At 47.8% G+C, this 24,154-nt stretch overlaps 1 protein-coding gene across 4 annotated transcripts in view; it reads right to left on the bottom strand.

Moving 5' to 3' along the window:
- Positions 1-1,356: 1,356 nt before the first annotated feature.
- Positions 1,357-24,154, bottom strand: part of ripor2 (RHO family interacting cell polarization regulator 2) — a 32,566-nt gene continuing 9,768 nt past the window's right edge. For 2 of the 4 annotated variants that reach the window (XM_077008641.1, XM_077008644.1), the window contains exons 2-22: positions 17,793-17,913; positions 16,794-16,976; positions 16,473-16,551; positions 16,157-16,180; positions 15,845-15,898; positions 11,340-11,489; positions 11,159-11,222; positions 11,022-11,065; positions 10,520-10,645; positions 10,271-10,419; positions 9,909-10,038; positions 6,901-7,560; positions 6,559-6,731; positions 5,916-6,081; positions 5,512-5,644; positions 5,267-5,428; positions 5,005-5,178; positions 4,690-4,892; positions 3,974-4,057; positions 3,773-3,863; positions 1,357-3,543 (exon numbers count right to left, since the gene is read on the bottom strand). In XM_077008641.1, the coding sequence (XP_076864756.1) occupies positions 3,443-3,543; positions 3,773-3,863; positions 3,974-4,057; positions 4,690-4,892; positions 5,005-5,178; positions 5,267-5,428; positions 5,512-5,644; positions 5,916-6,081; positions 6,559-6,731; positions 6,901-7,560; positions 9,909-10,038; positions 10,271-10,419; positions 10,520-10,645; positions 11,022-11,065; positions 11,159-11,222; positions 11,340-11,489; positions 15,845-15,898; positions 16,157-16,180; positions 16,473-16,551; positions 16,794-16,976; positions 17,793-17,913 (3,071 nt within the window). In that variant the 3' untranslated portion in view covers positions 1,357-3,442. The remainder of the gene's footprint in view (positions 3,544-3,772; positions 3,864-3,973; positions 4,058-4,689; positions 4,893-5,004; positions 5,179-5,266; positions 5,429-5,511; positions 5,645-5,915; positions 6,082-6,558; positions 6,732-6,900; positions 7,561-9,908; positions 10,039-10,270; positions 10,420-10,519; positions 10,646-11,021; positions 11,066-11,158; positions 11,223-11,339; positions 11,490-15,844; positions 15,899-16,156; positions 16,181-16,472; positions 16,552-16,793; positions 16,977-17,792; positions 17,914-24,154) is intronic. The other 2 variants (XM_077008642.1, XM_077008645.1) reach the window with 1 other exon arrangement.

Below are 24,154 nucleotides of genomic sequence, written 5' to 3'. Positions count from 1 at the left end.
CAATTGTATAACCTGTTCTTTGCATCTTCATGTCTGATATGTTCTCTTTAATTATGTAAACCCACCAGTATAGCCGAAGATTCCAAGGCGATGAGCTTCCTCCACTCACTTGTCTATTGGTAGCTCATTGTTCTGGATATATTGTCCAGCCAGTTGGATCTTTTTGAGGTGTAGATTCCTGTGGTCTTGATCTGAATCATCTTCATGCGGAAATGTACAACGCTGGATGTAATTATAGAGCAAAGTTAAATACTTGGTCATGTTGTCTTCAGAATGGGCAAATACAGCCTTGGCCATTACAATCATTCTGTTTTGTCCTTCGTGATGCAGTAATAGCAAAAGGGCGTGATCCGTTCAATCTCATGATATGACCATTACAAAAGGGTGAAGAAAACTGATCAAGTTTACATTGTGCAACATATGATTCCTATAGTAGTAGTCAGATTCTTTCTCACATATATAGGTAATATATAGCTTTCTTTTGTTCTGCTGGTTTGAATATCAATTCCGTCATTCTTCTCAGAACAGAAATTCAGTGAAACCCCTGCCAGCCCCTTATCATATCAAAGCTCTCAACACATACTTTTTCTGCAGAACTCTGATGCTCTCCACTGTGTCCACCCCACTGTCCTGAAGCTATTGTGTGTCTAATGGCTCCATTGATGACAATATTGGCCACGTGACGACCTTAAAGATTTTACGGGTTCCTGTGGACCCATGGTACTTCCCATTTTCCCCCCATGGCTTTCCCCAGAGATGCATGCCTAGAAAACTGCAGGTCAGTATCTTGAGCACCTCTAAAATAACCTGCTTAGCTGTCCATGTGGAAGTCTATTCATACCTCATGCTTGGTTAAAGAACAGCACTACACTACACTCTGCCTGCTCAATACACATTTCATCGGTCAATGATTTCAGACATAAACCTAAAATTATTTTAACTATTAACTTTTCAGCTCCCCATGTACTGCTGAACCATTTTTCCCCCTCTGCCCCTTATCATCTGATCATGGCACAAACCAGTTGTTCATAAATCAAATGCTGAACAGATCCATTTTCTCTCCCACCAAATCTTTCTTCATTCTAATTGTGTGAGTGGTAGTGATGGTTTTCTGTTATGCTTTGAACAGTGATCTTGATTTTGCGAAAGGTGCTATATATGTGAAAGTTCTTCTAATTATCATTGATAGTAGTAGTGTAATGGGCTTTTAACAGTCCTGAAAGAATTCCATTACTGTTGTCGTGAGATACATAGATGATTATGCCTTGATAATGCATTGGCTCTCCAAATAAGAACTAAGGCCTTAATCTGAACACATTTAAAGGACGGCAATAAATAATATTTTTATCCTGATAATTATGCAAAAATAAATTTTATTGCCACCTTCAATAGACAAAAGAAATACTGTAAACTGAGGAAAGACAACTCAAAAGAACCAGACTGGACAGCAAGAGGTCTGCATTAATTCAAATCCAAGCTTTTAAACACTAAAACTGGTGATTATAGCTGCCTAAACTGGAAACCAAACATTTATCGGTCTTAGGCCAGCCATCAAAATCAATAGTAAAATGATTTATTATTTTGCATTTTAGTGAAAAGCTGGTGTAACCTTGGATTTGAATAAAGCAAACCAGTGTGAATTAATCACAGGAACTATATGTACAAGACAACAGTTGCCTTATTGGATCTTCTATGTCCAAATTCAAAAATACTGCAGTGATGAAAATAACTTAGATAACAGAAGGAACATAAACTTCAAACCACTGCATAATATGAAAACATACAAAAGGCCTCACTTTAAGTAACTTATAAAGAGAACTATATAATGCAGGTTACAAAATCAATCAGCCTAATACATATTGTTTGTATCAGTTATGGCTTTTTTCAAATTTGTGCTGTCGAGTTTTACAAGGTTAATATAAACACTAAAAACAAAAACTGTTCAGTTGTGCTTGGTTAGCAGTTCGGTACTCCTGGGAATATTTATGTTCTCTCAGTACCGTTTATTAATGTGCTTGTTCCGTCACCAGAGGACTGCTTCTCCTTCAGTCTAATTCTCTAAGTCATAGCAAAGCACTAAACTGTCATTAACACGTCATGCATTTTACACAGCCACATAGTTTGACCTTTTTTACCTTAAGAGTCTTAAAAATACTAATAGCCTAGTTTCCTACAATTTAAATTGTTGCATGACTTTTTACACTGACACATGTTAAGAAATATACATTTCGACGATGATTATTAAAACAAAGTATTTCCAGTATTAAGCATTGTATTGGGGGTTCAGTATTAATAAAGTACCCTGGTATTTGTAAAAAGTACACAAACAACTAGATCGTACTATATTGCAAGTAATCCATTTTAAAAAGAAAAACAACGTTGTGTGACGAGCAACAAAACAAAATAAAAAATAAATATCAGTTGTCACAGTCAATAAAATGACTCAGTAGTACAGTTACAATAGGCACAGAAGCTAGTCGGATCACAGAGCACTGTACTTCCAGTCTTCATTGAAGCTTAGAACCAAATTCACAGTAAATCCATTAACACTTCTCTTAATACCAAAAAGTGCATTTCAACACGCACACACACGTTCACGAGTTTAGTGAACAGCCTTAGCGAGAGCTCAGCCAGTGCTTTACAGTTTCACGAGTGCCTATTCACCATGGCATCAGCACTAACGCACTACCTATTCTCTGGGAGTCAACTGGAGGAACTTGCAGCTGTGGTCACTGGTGATGGTCAACCATACTTTTACTATGATTCCAAGAACAGCGATACAGATCCAAGATCAGCTGAAGCAGTCCAAGTGTCTGCCCGTGATGGCTGCTCACCGGTCAGCGTGACAGGCAAACATAAGGGCCCCTTGATGCGTGGTCTGAATGAACTGATCTGAGCTTCTGATATATCTTCTCACAGCATCCAGTTGGTGTGAAGTCATGATAAACTCTGTCCAGTGATCCCAGGGGTTAGAGCTTACTTACACATGCATACACACAGTAGCTGAGGATTTGGTTAAATGTGTCCCTCAGGATCCCTGAAACCAATTTTGGGGGGTGGGGGGGTTTGGAAGTGCACTGCTGGATGAATGATAAAACTCAACTCTCAAGTTATGGTAGGATATTCCCAACAAAGCATTAATAATTCTGTGCTGTATGTACATGCATCTGACAAGTGCAAACTAAGGAACATTAACCAACATCAGCAAATAATTAAGTAGTAGTAACACAGGATGTTATTAATATAAGATCAACATGAATGGTGAGAATGATGCGTGTACTGTTGTAACACATCTGTGCAGGGAGAGTTGAGCTCTAAGCGTGGGGAGCCCCGGTCCTCAGCAGTTTTGTGAGGGGCGGGGCCTCACAGAGGCGGGCTGGGCTGGGCAGGGCTGGGCTTCTCGAGCCATGGGTGGCCATCACACTGCGACACCCGCCTGCTTTCAGAAGGCAGTGGTGACGGCATTACCGCGGCGTGTGCCCACACGCACCATCTCTCTCGGGACCGTGTCCAGCTGCTCATACGCCAGTCGCCCCTCCTCACCTGCACGCACGCACGCACACGCACACGCACACACACACGCACACACACACGCACACACACTTACTTTCAAACATTGTCTTCCACAAACAGCCTCAGCCAATTGTTCCAAGACTTTGCTCCATCACAGACAGGAATTGCCACATGACATTATTATCTATATGCTCTGGTGTATGTTCATATGTTCATTCTCTGTGATCAGGGAGGAAAACGGTGCTTGCTGTTGACTTACCAAAAGTGAGGAGGGTTTCTATGGCAACATGCCGGAGCTCCTCATTGGCCGAGTCACACAGTGACACAACTGCATCAATGCTCTCCACAGCCTGCGACACAGAGAGAAGCTCCTTGCTACTTCACAGTGTCCTCCACAGGCCTGTTATTGCAACCGCCTGAAGACCAACTGGCCTGGTTACATCGGGGCAGAGACACTCACCTGCAGACAGCTCAGGGCAACACATGCTGCTCTCTGTGTGTTCACGCCTGCTTCCGATAAGGCTTGTGAATAGCAGGCCACTGCCTATCCCAACACACACAAAGTTACAACACTAAGGGCGTTTCCACACTAGAGGGTTTTTCCAGACCCAGGTTCACTTACTCTGTGACTTCAGTACATTTGAACAACTGTGAAAATGATTTTTTAGCCCAGGAGTCCTCATGAAATCAGTGGTGTGGAAATCCACTGTGCACATATTCATTGTGCAATTTTCTAACATAACTGCTAATGTAATGAGTTTCTGCTTCAAGTTTAGTGATGGAGGGGAAATGATTACAGTGTATTTCATGTTGGCTAGCCATATAAGAGTGGCAACATCATCATCAGTATATGTACCGAATAAAAGTACCAAGTACCATGTGATGGCCTGCATTTCATATGTAAACATCTTATTGTTTCCTGGTGTGTACTTAGTACTCTTAGGAACTCTGAAATGGTCCATATGGCCCACCTGTCAGACTGGTCCACATTTTTAGCTTAACTTAGGAAGTCACTTGTCTTAAGTACTTAGTGTTGGTGGCTTTGTTCGGTCAGATGTGGTGGATACAGGGCTACTTAACGCAGGGCTAGCATGAACCGTGTTGAGAAACACTACCGCAGCCTGCTGACACAGCCGTGAACGCAGACGTCTGACGGAGGTGGTCACCAGCACTGACCTTTGACCTGAAAGGCGGGTGTGATGCGGCACTGGAGAGGAAGACGGCGGCGGCCTTCCTGAGGTCTGGGTCAGAAGAGGTGAGCAGGGCGGCCAGAGCGCGCAGGGTGAGGGGGCGGGGCTGGAGGCAGGTGACGGACACCTCCCTCAGCTCTTGAAGAGAGCACTCCGCCTGGCCGGCGCCCAGCCGCTCCGCAAACACAGCTGCACAGCACACGACAAACATCTCATCACTTTCCGCACCCCGTTCGCTTGTGTATAACCTGCAGAAATCCACCGTGGCTCTTGTTAGGTGACCGTGTGGGAGGCGTCGTACCCTCTCTGGCCACCTCGAGTAAGTGCTGCTCCATGTCGGTGACGCCGTGCGCGGAGGCGTAGCCGTGGAACTGGAACACGGTCAGCACATCCTGGGCCAGAGAGGAAGGGGAGGGGCCTGGAGAGGAAGCCAGTTCGCTCCTATCGACCATCTCGCTCACCACCAGCCTGATCACTGCACACGAGACACGCACAGAGCACAACCTTAGCCCTACGCATTCAAACCGGAAACGGAGCGCAGGTGGAAGGTGTGGTCCGTGTACCCGAGTCCGCGTGATGGGGATGGCGGTTCTGCAGTGGTGCGGTGAAGCTATGGTGCATGTGTTTGAGCACACGGTCCAGTGTGGTGTGGAACAGACCGCCAGAACCGCTGCATTCAGACCACAGCGCCAACAGAGCGGGTCGCTCCGTCAGCCCGGGCAGCACTGAAGACACACACACACACACACACACACGTTAGCGAAGTTCTATACACACAGGAGGTGCAACTGTGAGCGGACAGACTCACCATCAGCAGCAGAGGTGATGGTGCCCAGCCGGTCGATGCTGTTCTCCGTGAGTTCCTCCAGCAGCAGGGTTTGGGTGGAGATCTTCTGCAGACAGTCCTTGTGCTGCCACGGGCTGCATCCCGCCGTCAGCAGCTACCAGCACACACACACACACACACACACACACACACACACACACACACACACACACACACACACACGCAAGTGCTTTACGTCAACACATGTAGCAGGTAATGTTTACACATATACATCCATGCAGTGTTGTGACTTTAGGTGCACCATGTTAGATTGACTGTTATGGCTAAAGTGAAAAGTTACTCTACAGCCTGGGGGCTTGAGAAACACAGGCTTTGGAGCAGACGCCCTGCGGGCCAGTTTGTATTAACCAGGGTGAGTGTTTCACCTGAATCAAGTGGTTGCAGTACTGCAGGTGAATGACTATGGCCACGTCCAGGTTCTCGTTGCCCGTGGTGAGTGGCATGGGGCTGCCAGCCACGCTGTTCCCCACCCCAGTGTCTTCTGTCAGGGCTTCGCTCAGGTGCCCCCTGGCCTCTGGGTGCTGTCCTGGCCTGTTATACAAACATGATACGTGCTTACCACCAGAGGGCAGTACAATCTTACAGGAAGGGATAGTCACACATGGATGAGGACTTAACACTGTAGCATGAAAAATACTATTTAGTAACAGTATGAGTATCAATACAGCTTTACACATCAGGATTTGTTTTTAAAATGGTGAACATTGTGTTTTAAAGTCAATGCAATACCATCCATTTCAGATACAAGTCTTGCTTACAGGTGTATGAAAGGTTAATATTGTCCATACAACACAAATGATTAAACCGCACTAACACAGATAACTCTGACCAATCAGAGAGAAGCTAGAGGAAACACCCTGCCAGCCAGAGTCCCTTCAATAGGGTGAGGATTTAGTGGTTTGAGACTCACTCTGAACCCCTACATGCCACATAAAAAAAAAAAACCTCACACACACAACACAGAGGAAAGAGAGAGAGTGGTCAGTCATGGCAGGAAGGCGGAGTTACCCAATCCTGTCCGTCTCCAAGTCAAAGAAGGCGGCTCGTGGCACGGCAGTGGCGTCATCCCCCGTGTCGTCGTCGTCAAAGTCGGAGGTGTTCAGGAAGTCGAAGCTCTCCAGCGCGCTCTCCACGGTTAGGCTGAGGCTCGAAGAGCGACTCCGCTGAGCCGGACCTCGGCACTGAGGAGAAAAGATGGGACACATGCTAACAGCTACACTAGCAAATATGAGCCAGACTACACATACACAAGGCAAAACTTCATCATTGATATTATTGATGGTTTTGTCTGAAAGGTAATTATGTAAGAACCGTTCTGGATAATTGTGACTGAAGCTTTGGATCCCTCACCTTCAGAAGATCCTCCAGTTTCATCACTTCCTGCTCCAAGTCCTGAAGCTCCCTGCAGCGCTGGCCGAGGTTCTCCAGCCTCAGAAGCAGGTTCTGGATGGCTTCCTCCAGGCTGCTCTCCAGGAAGGCCCTGCTGCCCTCGCCAGCCCAGCTCTGAGGCCCAGCCTCGGGCACGATTTCAGAGGAGGTGAGCCTCCTCACGAGCTGCCTGGTCAGGCTGCCCTCCTCTCCATCCAGCTCTACTGGCTTCAGTTCAGAGGCCTCGTCGGGGCCTCCGGGCTCCAGGAAGACCACGTCCTCCGGCCCCACGGCAGACAGCTGGCCCTCCGAGCACAGCGAAGCCCCCGCAGAGCCGTAGCCAGGCGCGTGGTCCTCGGCCCGCTCCCACTCCGCGTCAACCTCGCCGCCACTAGCCAGGCTGGCGCTCGCGCTAACATTCTCCTCCTCTTCCTCGGCTTCCTCTTCTCCTGCAGGCGGTTCGTCTGAGGGACAGAACTGAAGGGGAGGAGGCTGCATTTCAGGGGGGGTCACGGTGATCTCGGGGTTCGACTGGGCCGGGCCGGGGCTGGAGGCGGACGTGTCGGAGAAGGTGAAGGACAGGCGCTTGCACTCGGCCGCTCCACAGCCGCCGTCGTCGAAGACGTCGTCAGGCAGGGCGGACTGTGAGAGGACGGGTACAAAAAAAACGGCATGAACTACGGTCAAAGACGCTGGACGTTACTTTCAGCACGTTACTTAATTCCAGTCACATTCTTTAATTGAAATGGTATAATTCTGTAGGCAAAAAGGGTGAAGGAAGAGACAGGACAAGGAGGACTAGAAAGTCAAATTTGTGAAAAAACTTTGAGTTGGCTTGCCAAAGCCTGCCGAGACAGCGTGAACAGTATGGCTGGGTTACTGTTATCCGTCACTGTGAAGAGCAGATATGTAAATGGTGTCACAAATCGACCATTTATATCAACTCTGATGAACATACATTAGCATACATTTAACTAATCATTTTTAGCTGGAAGAGGTGATGGGTAGACGAGACGAGCTTGAGGCCTGCTGAAAACATGGAGGGATGAATAATAGCACAAAAGTGGTGGATAGACAAGTGTAATCAGTACGAATTGCAGTTGGGTGCTTGGGGTCTACTGTTGGGTCTTTCCTCCAAGTGTGATGGATATAGCTTGTAAATTAAGGGAGTTATCAAATCCTATGGGAGGATACAGGGATGATTGCAAGACTAGGAGGGGTAAAAGGGGAAAACGGATGAATACATGCAGTTTGGCGCTTGGAGTCAGCTGTTGAATCCTTTCACCAACTTTGACTGCTATAACTTCAAAATGAAGGGAGTTATTAAATCAATGGGTTTCTATGGGAGGATGGAGGGATAAATGATCTTTGTGGTCAGCTGTTGAGTTCTTTCATCAAGCTTGATGGTTCTAGCTTGAAAATTGCAAGCGTTATTAAATCAATGGGTTTCTATGGCAGGACGGAGGCATAAATAAAATGATACATGGGGTGGATATGTGAGGATACATGGGGTGGATAGACGAGTGGCACTTAGTAAGAGAAGTTTGGTGACTGTGTCCAGTAGTTCAATAAGTCCAGCAATTTAGTTCTTCTTTAAAGCTGAAGGAATTATAATAATAATGTATTTCAAAGGGAGGATGGAGGGATGAAAATGGAAGAATAAGCAATCAATGGAGGATGTATGGTGATATTAGAGCAGATTTACTATGTATACCAGTTTTGCTTGTTACAGCATGTAAGGCATTGGAGTTAGGCAGTGAAAAATGAACCGAATGCAACAATATGAAAAGTGAGAGATGTAAAAGAAAGAATAAAAGTGATAGAGGTGTGAAAAATGGAAGATCATTCCCATCACTCCTCAGATCATGAACAGCAAGTTTTATGACAATGTTAGCCGTTTAAAAAAATGTCCCAAGAAATGGAAAATTTCTAGGGAAACACGTGGCCAGTTGGAGGGATGATAAGGGTGGATGTGGGTGGTGTATCTCAGGGCAAACACACCATTCAGGTATTGAACAGTTTCTAGAAAGTTTGGTGGTTCCATCTCAAGAGCTGTCAAAAACCCAGTGGTCCAAAATATACAGAGAAATAAGAACAACGAACGTGGCTTTGTCAAGCCAACTGAATGATACAGGTGAGAAGAGAAAGATTCAAACATGCATGCAGAGGATGCAAAGGGTTTGGGAACACTACCAATACACTCACATGCGCGCGCGCACACACACACACACACACACACACACACACACACACACACACACACACACACACACACACACACACACACACACACACACACACACACACACACACACACACACACACACACACGTGGTTGAAGCGGCTGGGCACACAGGGTCCTGACTCACGTAGACTTCCAGGCTGGATTTGGGACGAGGCCTCAGCACAGCCAGGTCTCCAAAGGAGCGGCTGCGTCTGAGTTTGTCTAACAGAGCGTCCCTGAGCGTGTGCAGCACAGAGAGGTGGCCCTGCTGGCCCGGGGCCTGCCACGCCTGGGCACGTGCACGCCCGCGTCACCACGTGCACGCACGCGGGAGGGGCATGGGTTGTTGGCACAGAGGAGCGGGAAGAGGAAGTTAATTGGTGGTAATTAAGCATGGCAGCAGGGGCTGGGAGCACACACACACACACACACACAAACACACACACACACACACAAACACACACAAACACACACACACACACACACACACACACACACACACACACACACACACACACACACACACACACACCACGGTAACTGTGCCAGGACAAAGGTATGTGCCAAGCTGGAGATAGTGGGAAGGGGGTTAGAGGATTAATTCAAGACACCTTAAATGCCACAACTATCATCCGTATGTACATCAATACATAATCATACACAAGTCTATGTGGGCTGTGTATATATGTGTGTGTGTGTGTGTGTGTGTGTGTGTGTGTGTATGAAAAGCCCTGGTTAAACTCTACCAAGATAAAATGGAACTCACAAAAAAGGCTGTGTCCTGGAAGGTGGGTGTCTCAGGTGTGCCCTGGCTATATATGGACACTCGTCTCTGCAGGGCTGAGGCTTTGCTCACATTACCAGAGGACAGGGTCAGGTCCTCCACATCAAACGGACTACAGGGAAACAGACAGATGCTTAGCTGTCAAGGCAAACTGTTACTCACTTAACAAATAGAAAGGACAACAAAGAAACCCCCCAGGACCATCCATCAAAATGATGCGAGTCAAATTTAAAGACTGTTGTAAGTAGCTAACCAGTAGAGGGCGCCTCCATTTTAGGAGCAGGTCTATAACGTCGCTCCGGTATTCAAAGTCTTGAACACAATAGAGTGGGTCCATCACTTACAACCAGGTGACCTCCAGGTTCAGCTTGATGGTACCCAGGTCATTAACATCCACAGCCACCACCTGAGGCATGGCCGTGAACAGGTCCTTCGTCTCACAGATGACGCTGCCTACCAGGACGTGGGTGGCTAGCCCCTTTAGCTCGGTCACCTGAGGGACAGGAAGAAGGTTAGCGCCTCGGACCGAGGTCATCGTCACACAGGTCAGCTCAGTCGCACTCGCAACAAACATTTCAGTTGACTAGCTCCACCTTGATGGAGATGAGGTCTGTGATGAGAGGCATGAAGACCATCTCCTCTCCGTCCCAGCTCTGCCTGGAGTTCGCCTCGATCTTCCCTTTCAGCTTCCAGCGCTGCCGTCCGTACCGCATGAAAATCTGGGGGAGGAGGGGGTGGGGGAGGAGAGGAAGACTTGTCGAGTGAGATGCTGAGCAGGAAAAGAGATGCAGAGAGCCACGTGTGCCCACTCAGTCTGCGCTACACAGCAATTAAGGAGAAGGAACATTCTGCACAAGCCCAGGAGAGAGACTGGGGTTTTAATCAGAAAACCTGTTTCTCTGGGCTGGGAGGAGAACAGTGGTGTGGGAGCAGAGCCGAGCGGGTTGCTAGGGGAACAGCCAATATGGATGCGCTTAACGTACTTAGCGGATTCCCAGACATTTTACCATGAGTGCTTTCATAATCACGGACGAGAGATTTTCAGGATCTTATTTTAGGATCTAGTACGAATGCCATGTTCAAGTCATGACTCACCTCATACTGGTCACCGGGACAAAGCCTCGCAAAGCCGGCTAACCCTGGGGTAGAGAACATACATTTACCAACAGGACTCTATACAGCAATCATTCACTCAGTCCCCCGCCGCCACGCAATAATAGCAGCACATTTACCTTTCATTTTGATGTGGAACTCTCCCAACAGGTTCTCCAACTCCCCCTCAAAGGTGCTCATGTTCTACATAGAAAAGCAGAGACGGACAAGCTCAGACTACAGCCAGCCGAGCTGCCAACGGAAACTGAAATCTAATTGGAGGAAGTTACACAAATGATGTGCAGTGTAGAGAGATATTACTTCTGTGTATTCTTTGTAGCGGCGGTTGACCTCAGCCAGGCTCTCTCGCGTGCCTTTAGTAGATGGGGAGGCGGTGAAGGCCTGCTTCATCTTACTGGCTCCCTCACGCAGACGCCTCTGAATACAGAAACCCTCATACAACTCGTCCACCTGCAGCAGCAAAACACAAGTCTTCAGAACACACACAGGATAACGCAAAGAATTCTTCCTCAGGACGGACTGCATAAATGTTCTCTGACTATGATGCTACAGGAGTCTCTAAAAAACAACTTCCTCATGAGAGGCATAATGCAATACAAAAAAGAAATGAGTCATCAGTCCCGCACAGTCTGAAATCAGCAGACCCAATTTCAGCCATCCAATTAATGCTAATTTCATAAGGCATGGATCAAGAAAAAGATACAGACAGATGGATAGAGATAGAGAGAGAGGGAAAACAAGAAGGAGAGAGGAAAATGGGGTGGGTGGTAATATATGAACTGATCTAGTGTTTAGGATGGAATAAAACCTGACAGGAAGAGGGACGAGAGGAAGCTAAATGAGAGGGAGAAGACAGCAAGAGCTCCCCTAGTGGCCTGAGACAGACAAGCAGGGATGACAAAGTAGCATTTAGTGTTCAGTACTCCCACACACAGCACAGTGTGTGTGTGTGTGTGTGTGTGTGTGTGTGTGTGTGTGTGTGTGTGTGTGTGTGTGTGTGTGTGTGTGTGTCAGACACAGAGGCAGAATCATGGTAATGAGCTCAACTCTTTCAACAATTGTAGCAGACAGACAGAGCAATTGTACAAGTGCACCGATGTTTTCTTACCGACAGAAATCTTACGCCAAGTCAATTTAAAAGGTACGATACTAGTTTGGATTTAACCTCAATCTAAAGCCTTTAGGAGCTTCTGAGCCTCGTGTTTTGATGAGGGTGAGTATGAAGCACTACAGAAGGAGAAAGATTAAAGACAGAGCTTGTGTAGACCAGATGAAATGTGTGTGGGTGTATCACCCGTCTACGCGCATGCACAGCCCTGTGTGTATATGCACAGGGATTGAAGAAAATGGGTGATTGTCTGGTTCTGGGCCCATTTGTTTATTAAACTGAGGAAAAAGACCCACCCGAATCCACCCACACTTACACCACAGCCGTTCGTGCTGTGGTATGAATGTTGAAGCCTGGCTTCATAAAATCCTTTTCTCCCTCATGCTGTCTGTTAAGGTTACGGCTGCGTGTTGGTGCAGTCTAAGCAGACAAGACATTAAGAGATGGGGCTCAACTGTGCCCAAGCCTAGTGTCTCCTGTCCGAGTTCAGCCTTTGCATTTTTCACCATAAACCTTGTAAGCACTTTAAATGTCACGAACGATTCAAAACAGCCACCATGACTCGCAACAAGTGTTATCATGCCTGGTGTCATTGGATCCCCACATGTACTAGAAACAACTGAGGAATGGGGTGTGGCCACTGGCAAGGCTGACTAGTGATTGGTGGAAGTAAAGGCAAGTGAGCTCAGCTGTTGATGCCACTCTATGAGGCCAACAAAGATTTTCACAAGCTTGTCTGCCTCCTGTATACCTTCAAAACACACCCACACACACACACACACACAACCACCCACACACACACACACACACACACACACACAATGGCACAAAAGTCGCGCAAAGCCACTGCTCTGCACTCTTGTCCGGTTTCATCTGCAGACACCATTCCAGTGTTCCATCTCTGCGATTACGCCTTCAGCGCCTCCCAACGTGGGCTTCACCCTGTCTGCGGTGCCTGGAGCTCGGAGCCGAGCTGCGCAGGAACATATTCAGAGGAGGGCGGCAAGGGCGAGACGAATCACGGCTGGATGGGCAGACCCGGTCACGCTCTCTCTGTTTCTGCAGCCGTGTTTAAACAGGCAGGCTGATGCAACGGGGAGAGTATGAAGTGTGTTTGATGATGTCTGGTGCCTGGTTCTACATCTCTTCACACTCCGTTAGCTTCAGAGCCTCAAGGGTGTGGTGGATGAGCATATGATACTCGCATATACATACAAAACACATACACACACACAAAGTGAAATTAAGTACTGCCAAACAGCTGTGTACACACAAGGCTCCCTCTGCCCCTGCCTTGCTCCCACACTGTGAAATCACACACACCCACACACACAGTAAGTCAAAAATGCCCAAGTCTCAAGAGAAGGTGCGTGTGTGTCACACAGTGACACAATAGTAAAAGTGCAGATGCATGCCATCTTAACAATAATAAAAGATAAAACAGAATGGTGTATGAGGAAAATATATGAATGAGCCAGGATAATTTTAGTACAGGGCCATCAAACAGCTGTGCATGCAGGATTTAGACCAAAGAGAACTGTCTGGTCTCAATCAAGGGTGTGGCGCTGTGATCTTATCATAAACGTTTGGTAAACTGTATTTGTGAGATAGACAGCTACAGCAGATCTGGAGATACAGTATGTACACTGTGAACAGGACAGCCAAAGCTATATTGAGCTTGATGAGGAAGTCCCTCGCTAACTGCAGCGTTAGCGACAACGTGTCATCCGTCTCTGTCTCTGATGTCATGCACGCTTGACTCGTCTCCCTTGCAGAAAAGCTCTGCCAGACCCACACTTGGATTTTCTACTGGAAGTCTGAGAAATTGCCTCTTCAAGAAAGAGGGTGGGCTATTTTTAGTTTGTTTGGATTTTAACGTCATGCCACCGAGGAGCAATAAAGAGAAGACGTACTCCTCCCTCTCACGCTCGTCTGCTCTTCCCCTTTTCTGCACAAACTACCTAACCACACCCCTGGCACAAGACTTCCTGTGTTTCCTGCCCTCTTTCCTGTTAATGGTGGGGGGAGGGACCTGTGGTTGCTCCAGGTGCAACGGTAACACGAAACTCTCCATTTGCATTAATTACACTCACATTCAGCAAGTGTATCGCACGCTTATGTACAGATGCCCAGGTGCAGACTATGCCCCGAGCTCACACGCTGTTCACACGCGGTTCACACGCTGTAGAAGCCGCCCTAATGCACGCTTCCAGCCCAGGCCATGTGGTCGGGCCACGTGATGTTAAAAGCCACCCAGCACGACCTGGGGGAACTCTAGCCCTCACGCGCAGCCTGGAGGCGGGGCATTCAGCCTGGAGGCGGGACAGTGATGGGCAGTGTCAATGCTCCCACATCAATCTGCCCTCCAACACGTACAGAGTCTCTCTCCTTTATACTTTCAGCAAAGCGGGCTTTTATGTTTAATTAACCATTCTAATACTATTTACCCTACAGGATTAACAGTCACCAAATGCAAGAGGAGAAAGGCGAGAGGTCAAAGGCCGCGCTCAGCACACGCTCTCCCATCACACCCCCACAAATCACACACACACCACACCACTCTGCCACTGTAATGAACACATGTACTTTTGTATACACGTTAACACGGCAGGTTCATGCCTCTGCCAATCAGCTAGGCTCTGACCTAGATCCATAGCTAATCACAAACACCACAAATCACTTTGAACAGCAAAACAGGACACATCAGCCCCATAAAGTACCATAATGTTCCAAGCCATTTCCAGTACTGTAAACAAGGTGTAATCAACGATTCAATTATCCCTTAGAGACAGCGTGCAAAACCACGTTTTCCAGAAGGCAGCTATGAACCGAAGGATACAAGGCTAATTTTGAGCTAGGATTTTTTTTCAAAATGGCCTCAAAGCTTCCATATTTGGGTTGCCATGGCTACCTCTAGAGGAGAAGCGCTTTTGGGTCGGCAATCGGCGCTCCGCCGTGCGGCTGCCGCCTACCTCGGCCACGGAGGGTCTTTGAGGAGAACCAGACCTGGCAACCCTGGACTTGAGTCAGAACAATTACTACAAGCAGGCACGCTGCACTGCCTTCAGCGCCCATGCCGGCTCCCTCATAACGCCGTCGGCTCGGCCATCGGAGGGTTTACAGCTCGACCCGTATGACCCTTCGCTTCCGAGTGTCGCGCCTGCGAGGTCTACGTGGAGCGAAAGCGGCGGGATGCTCGCGTGAGTTCGGAAAACAGGGGCGCTAGGACCCAGGGCTTGGGGAAGAGATCAGTGCCGGGAGAGCAGCGTAGCCGTCGGAGCACGGGGCAATCTCGCCTTATCGGTGGCTGTGGTGACGAGAGTTGGTGCGTGGGTGAAGCACATATGGGCACGAGAGAGAGAACGCAGGTGGAGATGAAGAATGTCAAAGAGAAGGAGAGAGGCAGATTAAAAGAGGTTAAAAGCTTTTCACTAGTGCTGGAAACATGAGCTAGAGGTTTAGCTTAAAAATGTAAGAGCCAATTAGGGGTGTGAAACATCAGTTAAACAGCAGTTCGCCTCAGTCCTGGTTCAGAGCCGTTGTCGAGTTTGATTTGTTTCAGTAAACGTAGATTCAGCACAAGTCCAACTTGGGAGTGATCCGTCAGAACGCCGCAGTTCCAGCAGATGACCTGGGACACCGGAGAGCGCTTGTGCACAGAGCAGGAGGCAGAGATGCTAATCACACCACTGCTTACCTTACTTATGTGAAACTCCAGGCGTCGCATGTATCTCTCGATGGTCTTTATTTGCTGCAGGAGACAGAAGGAGAAAAAGCAGATCCCACAGGGATCAAGTTGAGTTCACACTCAGAACCCTCCATGAAGACAAACACCTGCAATAATGGAATGAGTCATGATAGCGGGTTGCGTTTACTGGAGCGTGGCAGGACAGACGTGCAGGGCTGCTTGATTTGGACTTTTTTATTTGTTATTTGTGTCATACTGGCTTTGCATACGGCATACAGAAAAAAACCTGGGTAAGGTGCCTGTGGTTAATCTCTTACCCACCTTGTCAAGGTCATATAAGACTCCCTGAAGAACATACATACACACACACACACACACACACACACACACACACACACACACACACACACACACAAAAGAGTGTCAGTGCACTGTAACCTTTCTAAAGCAGGTGTCAGATTTACACAACACGGTGACATCACCCTAATAATTAGGCCGTCACTTTCATAATTAGACAATTGGCCTTATTATAGGACATTATCTTCAGTATTTCACGATGCTATAAGATCTCCAGCAGGTTGTTGGAGGACGTCAGGATTAATCTAGAGATGGAAGGGTGAGGTAACTCCTGCCTTACCAGTCTGGAGTTCCTCTTCATGTCCTTCATGAGAGAAGTCAGTTTGTCCAGCTCCAACTGGTGAACTTCTAGATACTCACTGATCCAGAGAAAAAAGAGAAGAGAGAGAGAAGGGAGGAAGGAGGAAGACAGAAAGAACAAGCTTAGAGTGCAGTAGAAAACGTCATGCGACAAGGCACTCAGAGACATGGCGTCTGTGACGGTGATGCAGAGTAAGGCCTGGCTCGGCTAGACACGGCTGGACTAGTAAGGCCCGGCTCTACACTGCAGAAGCGTGAAGGTGAGGGTTATTGTGTTGTGCGGGGGGGGCAGGACACGCACTCGAGACCCTGCTTCAGGGCACCGTACACCTCCTCCACCCTGCGGGGCTGCGGCTCGTGGGAGGTGCTGCTACTCGACTTGTGTCCAGACAGGTGGGCTTTCTTGGGCTTGGAGTTCAACTTCTTCTGCACCACCGAGTTCCCCATGAACGAGTTGCACCTGGAGATGCACATGGGAATGTGCCTGTGATCAGAAATGCGTTTCAGGGACACAGGACTAGAACATCAGCGTCTCTACATTATGCATAGCACATTTGGATAAATATGAAGTCTTTCTGAGCATATCATTTAGACTGACGGAAAAGGGCTTGCAGGCTGTATGTGCAATGCAGCCGTCTGGGCCTAGATTACGGTTCTGAACATCTGAAGCCCAACTCAGATCATACAGCCTGATTCTACGACAGACCTCTCAGCACCTAATAAAAGCACTGAATTCCTGAGACATAAGGCCATAAAGGCAGTGTGTCTCATGGCCTGACATGTCTCAACGTGTCACACACACACACACACACACACACACACACTTGGAGAATCCACAGTTGCAATGAATCTAGGACATCGTGGTGAGTGAGCACATGCTGTCGCTTAGGGGTCTCTCTCTCTCACACACACACACACACACACACACACACACACACACACACACACACACACACACACACACACACACACACACACACACACACACACACACACACACACACACACACACACACACACACACAATTGGCTAAGTGAGCATGCTCAACACATGCTCTCTCATACACATACAATACACACAGTTCACACTACATCCACAGCCTTTCCCTTATTTAAAACAGGTTAATATTTACGAGTTCCTGCCCACACTTACGCTTAATGTCCTGCTAGACATTAAAATCGAGGTTTTGCACAGCCTTTCTTCCTCTCTCTTAACTTCATACTATATAAAAGATGCCGAGAGATGCTGCTGAGACACTGAACACAGTCAGACCCTCAAGACGAGGAGCGAGGCCCTTACCGTGAGCGTCTCTCCTGCAGGGTACTGAAGCCTGCAAACGACTGGCTGCGGATGATACCGTTGGGCCCTCCAGGAGAGTGGGTGCCAGCCGCCATGATCTCTGGGAAGCGGGAGGACACTCCTGCAGGGAGGCAGAGAGATGCTGGGTCAGAGGTCACGCCGGTAGGTGTGGGGGGCGGGGATATACACTTATAACAAAATATGAATTGAGATTTTAGTCATTAAATGTTAATAGTGAATTATGGCTGACAGTCCAGAATGTATCGGACTAAAATAAAGGTTTGGGAAATAAATAATTAGGTTTCTAAATGTAGTCTAGTCCTTATTAAGCCTCAGTTTTTTTTTTATGGCAAATATCTAGCCAGTCCCCATAGGCACTTAATGTGTGGCAAAATCCCAGTTAAAAGGGGTGAAAAGCAAGAGATGAGTCATTTAATCTCTTGTGCAAACAAGCTGAAAATAGCAGTGAAGGAAAAGTGGACCCCATATGGTGAGCACTGCAAGGTTCCTGTGAAAAGCTTAAAGCCACCTGAGCCTGCGCCAGCTAAAGCGGCAGAAAGAAAGCGAACAGAGATGGCACTCAAAATTACATTTACGTGACAAATCCAATATGGCGATTTATCTCTGGCCCTTGCAGTGTACCATGATGACAGCACAGACAAGCCTTACGGGCTCACTGATGCGAGCAGGATAGCGAGACACGCCCACTCACTCTGGACGGACCCAAGGATGGTCCCCTATTACCCAATGATGCAGGGTATGAAGTAAAGGAAAGGATGTCCCTACTGAAGACGCTTTTTGGAGCTCTCTAGAAGAGAGCCTTGCTCCGGCTGAGACGGGCCACGTGCAGGAGTGGCGAACGGACGTGGCGGTTGCTGACGTGCAGGGTAACCCGGCCCGAGAGTCCTCAGAGAACAGCTCCATGGGTAGGGCTGCGCTCAGAAAAAGCCACACAAAGGCAGCACGACACTGCTCGGAAAGACGGGACCTCGTTTTGCACAGGCGAGACAAAGGGCAGTCTTAGGCCACACGCCAGTCTATATTTAGATGCTCCAGCATAGGCTGATGGGGAATTTGACCCGTGGACTAATGTTTGGGTCAGCATTAATCATCACTCAAAACATCAGACCTTTGCTTCTCAAAGACGGAAAATTAGAGATGTTGGATGGGAGACAAAGACAGTCTGCAGAAGACAACTACACAGAGACAGGACAGAGACATCAGCACCCGGTCTCCAAAAATAGCACCTACTTAAACTGTTACATAATCAATAGCTGTTAAAGATTTTTACGGGATATGGGATATGTAATGAAATACAGTATAATCACATTATATGAAAATGAAATATTATTATGGAGAACAGATATATTTCTTAATATTCCAGTTACTAGAAACTTGGTCAGAAACCCAGGTAGATACACTGGGTTACAAAAGCACCCAGATCGGAAACCGCATTTTCAAAGACCGCATTTTAGACTTCACACTATTTCCACTTTGTGTGCACAAGACATGTATTACTTGAGGTAAACATACAACCAAGACCATGTGATCACATATCAGACTGAAATCCACCAGCGCATCCTACACAGGGGGGGAAGGTCCAGCTGAAGTGACCCGGAGGTGCCTAACCATTCTACGGCGGGTCGGTCTTTCAGAAACGGCACAGATTACTCCATTTCTGCACCTTAAACGTCCCACTTTCCTCACACCATGTCTGGACGGGACACGGCCACTCGGATGGCTACAGAACAGAGGGGTCCGCTCCCACCTCCCGGGCCTGGCCTGTCCGGGCTTACGATCAGACGCCGTGTGTGTGTGTGTGTGTGTGTGTGTGTGTGTGTGTGTGTCCGCCCCAAACACAACCCTGGCCTGTGCCCGCCCTGCAGACATCCTGGCACGCTGACGACAAGGAGTGCGACGGGCAGAGAGTGGGCCTTCACCAGCAGAGAGAGGGACCGTTTGAGGCGTTACCGCCATCCAGCCGAACGGGTATTAAGCGCAGCGAGGGTTGAAAGAACAGGCTTGGAGTTTGGGAACGGATGTGAAGCGTGTGTGCTTGCGCATGTAAGGATAATCCTCTCAAATCCATGCTAGCATCACACCTCATGGATAGCCCAATCCCAGAAGTCTGTTTAGCTCAGCCCAGCAGGCTATAAGACTGCATACACCACACAAAGCACAGTCTGTTATTAAGAAACTTTTACTTGCGTAAAGAATGCTCACACGGTGTACCCTAGCCACATATTTCAACAGAATTGCTATGATGGTCTCATTTCATTCACGAGTCACAGTTCACATGAAGACAAGAATCTTTTTTTTTGCTCCAATTTTGCAGTCTTCAATGCAGAATAATAAATAACAGTTTGGTTCAGCAGAAGTCAAAAGAGACAAGTAGAAAAAAAAACAAAAAAGGACCTCAAGAGGAACTGTGAACACGGAAGCCATCCTCTTCCGCACGACTCTGGCTAGGAGCCCTTAGGGAAGTTTATTTTTTCTACATCTCAATATGAAGATTAATGAAAACGTGTAACTCTGACACCCTCCGCCCCGGTTATGGACGCACATGCAGAGGGTGTTAACATCAGTACACATACGTGTGCGTGCATCAACCTCAGCGTGCAGAGTAAAACAACACTGCCACGATGGGAAGGTTTCATTACGAGTCGAACGCCCCCACCTCCACTGGCCTGCGAGGCCCTGTTGTCTTGGGCCGGACCTGCCGCGGGACGGCTTAAGAATGGGCCCCTTTAACGGGGTTCTCTGTGGCCCATGGGCCTTTGTGCTTCCTTGATCCCTGCTGTCACCACGGCAGCCTGCACACTACCACCACACTGGTTTTCACGCCCATCTCAAGAGAGAGAATCAGGAGGGACCAGTGCACCAATGTGCCCAGGCCGTCCTATTATAATCCTGGGGACTGGAAGCAGCCCTGCCAATGGGGGCTGGGAAGAGTGGGATGTAATTCTCATCTGCGGTGGCCGAGTTCGGGGCGTGCTGACCCGCCCCGCTGCCCCACACCCTCCACAAAAAAGAGAAGGAGAAAGAAGGAAGCTTCAAAATGGCGGTGGCACAGTGACCGGGCGGAACTAAAACTATCGGGCCGACGTGCAGTAGCAACACCCAGGTATCATTTCTACACTTTGAAAGAATCCCTTTATGTGAGACCACAGGATATAAAAGTCCATTGCAACAAGGATGCAACAAGTTACAAGAGCTTGAATGGATGCGTTGGGTAGTGTTGCCATATCTGATTGGTTGTTCTTTATTAGCTCAACCTATGTAGAAAGTCTGTGTTCTGTTTCTCAGATGCATAATCTTGGCATTAATAAAAATTATTTTATTAAAGGTTAAATGTTACTGTATTGAGGAAGTTGACTGGAAGGCAATCTAGATTGGGGAAAATAAGGTTGAACTGTAACTATATGCTTTGTTTTGTATTGTTTACTCTTGTTTACTTGTTTATCTGCACAGGACAAAGCCTGATTATACTTATCCAGTGCAGACAAACAGGGAAATCAGGCAATTAACACTGGGAGGTGAAAAAACTACAACTCCCAAAAGGCCTCACTGATCAGTACACTGCAGGGCTTCAGGTCACACAGGGGAGCACACACCTGATTGTACATAATCTCTTCCAATGCATCTGGACATGTGACGTCTATGACTGGAGATATAAAGACAACCATATCTTTATGAGCACTGTGTGTTACTCGATCACCCATGCAAATGATCGGAATCAGGTGTTCCAATCACTTCCATGGCCACAGGTGTATAAGATTGATCACCTAGGCATGCAGACAGTTTTTACAAACATTAGTGAAAGAATGGGTCACTTTCAGGAGCTCAGTGAGTTCCAGCATAGAAATGTGACAGGATGCCACCAGTGCAACAAATCCAGTCATGAAACGACAGCAACTCCGTGTTAGGCCACGTAAACTGACGGAGCGGGGTCAGCGGATGCTGAAGCACATAGTGTGAAGAGGTCACCAACTTTCTGCAGAATCAATCACTACAGACATCCAATCTTCATGTGGCCTTCAGATTAGCTCAAGAACTTCATGGAATAGGTTTCCACGATTGTGCAGCTGCACCCAAGCCATACATCAAGTGCGATACAAAGCGTCGGATGCAGTGGTGTAAAGCACGCCGCAACTGGACTGTAGAACAGTGGAGATGTGTTCTCTGGAGTGACGAATCACACTTCTCCATCTGTCAATCTGATCGACTTGTCCGGTTTTGGCGGCTGTCAGGAGAACAATACTTGTGTGACCGCATTGTGCCAAGTGTAAGGTTTGGTGGAGGGGGGGGATTATGGTGTGCGGTTGTTTTTCAGGAGCTGGGCTTGGCCCCTTAGTTCCAGTAAAAGGAACTCTGAATGCTTCAGCATACCAAGACATTTTGGACAACTCCATGCTCTCAACTTTGTGAGAACAGTTTGGAGCTGGCCCCTTCCTCTTCCAACATGGTCCATAAAGACATAGATGGCAGTGTCTGGTGTGAATGAACTTGACTGGCCTGCACAGAGTCCTGACTTCAACCTGATAGAACACCTTTGGGATGAATTAGAGCAAAACTCACTCAGGAATATCAGTTCTTCAGCTCAAGTGGACAGGCCGCCTTCTTTGTGTCCAGATTCCCACAATTTACCACAGAATCAATAAAGTGCAGTCTACCTATGAAGCAGTCACAGGGCAGTGGGCAGATAAGAGCAGACTGGACAAGTTTAAGGTCATGCGTATATGCAAACAGGCTGACAGAAAGTAACCAGCAGTAACTTTTTCAAGTAATTGAAATGTCCTGTATCTGTGCACGTGTGCCAGACGGGCTTCGCTCACGTAAATGTCGAGAGATAGAACTCACATGACTTGAACTGCAATCTGCATACAGAACTCAAATCATGGCATCTTAAAAACACATTTCAAAGCCCAGGCACAAGCCAGGCACTTCAACGTTATCAAAAGGTGAAAGGTGAGTGTGAGCAGCTGATATGAGAGCTTCAAAGCCCTGGTGTTTCCTGTTCCTACCGTGGTGGGCCCTACAGAGGGAAGATGCTGGAGATGTCTGAATTCTGATGTAGCTGTGGTGTATCATGCTTCAAACGACTTGGAGAACACCAAGCAGGTTGGAAAGGCCAGCGGGCAGAAAGGGCATCTCACTCTGACAGGACCACACACGACCAAACTCGAAGAAAACGACCTTTACGGCAGAGCGGTGCTCTCAAAACCTAAACCGCTCGGTGGAAAATCACCATTTAAAACATAAATACATGGAAAACACGCACACAGGCACAGAACCGGAGCAGATGGGGCGTGTTTAATCCAGTTGTAGTAGAGAGCTGACCGTTTTGGGTTTAAAATGGGCCATGGGTCCACATGCATCAGAGAGCAGAGATGACGGGCGGAGCAGATGACAGCGTGCGGGGATGACGTGCGCAGTGTGTGACTGCTGCCTCCGGCCCGGCCACCACGTGGAGGAGCAGTATTTATAGTGCGCTCCAAAATGAGCGGCATGCGCGTGGGGGTGGACATTCTTGTACGCGCGGGGAGCGGGGAGCGGGGCACGGGCCGGTGGGGTGACCAGAGTGGACGGCACTGCCGAGGCCATTCGAGCGCAGCTGCGTCTGCATGCATCTCTCCGCCCACGGCGCTGGCAATGTCACGGAGCGACCTTCAGCTTCTGGAGCGCTGCCCTACAAGTTCTACTGATTTCCCTCAGTTTTTAGTCATGCTTATACAATATTTCTCAGGGTCAGGATCCAGTTCATTTACTTTCAATACAAGTGTTTTCACAGCCATATCCACATTCCAATGCGCTCGCGATGAAAATGATTATCCGTCAAGCCACTGAACCCAGTTCAACCTGTATTGGGTTTTCGTGCGTTCAGAGCTGTGCTGATGAATACCTTTTCACTGTCTGCTCAGCACACACACACGGGCCACATCCAAACACAACCCCAAACCCCTTCCCCGCCCCCCTCCCCTGGCGATTCACACCGAGAGCTGTGCGTTCTGCTTTGAAGTACAGGAAATTAACAGCTTTAATTATGCAGACAGCAATGCAGCCTTGCAGGTCAGTAGCGGAGGAGGCAGGTGGATTCTATTCTGCCCCCATTGGTGCATGTGTGCCTAAAACGAGATGAAACCACAAGCGTTCTCACACTGCAGTGAGTGTGTAGATGAAACACACGGCTTCTCGCACAGCTTTCTTAATCTCGCAACTTCTGATGTGCAAATATATACAGTTTATTCACTCTGCACTTTGATGCTGCTACTGAGGTGAAAATTTATTTGAAGCTATATTAAATTAGCCGATTAACAGGCTATTTTTAAACTCGGTTATAAACTACAACTATGTACCGAGGG

Source organism: Brachyhypopomus gauderio, chromosome 6 (assembly GCF_052324685.1).
Source record: "Brachyhypopomus gauderio isolate BG-103 chromosome 6, BGAUD_0.2, whole genome shotgun sequence".
Classification (NCBI taxonomy): Eukaryota; Metazoa; Chordata; class Actinopteri; order Gymnotiformes; family Hypopomidae; genus Brachyhypopomus; species Brachyhypopomus gauderio.
The sequence above is the reverse complement of the archived record's forward strand: the minus strand, read 5'-3'. Positions and strand labels throughout refer to the sequence as shown.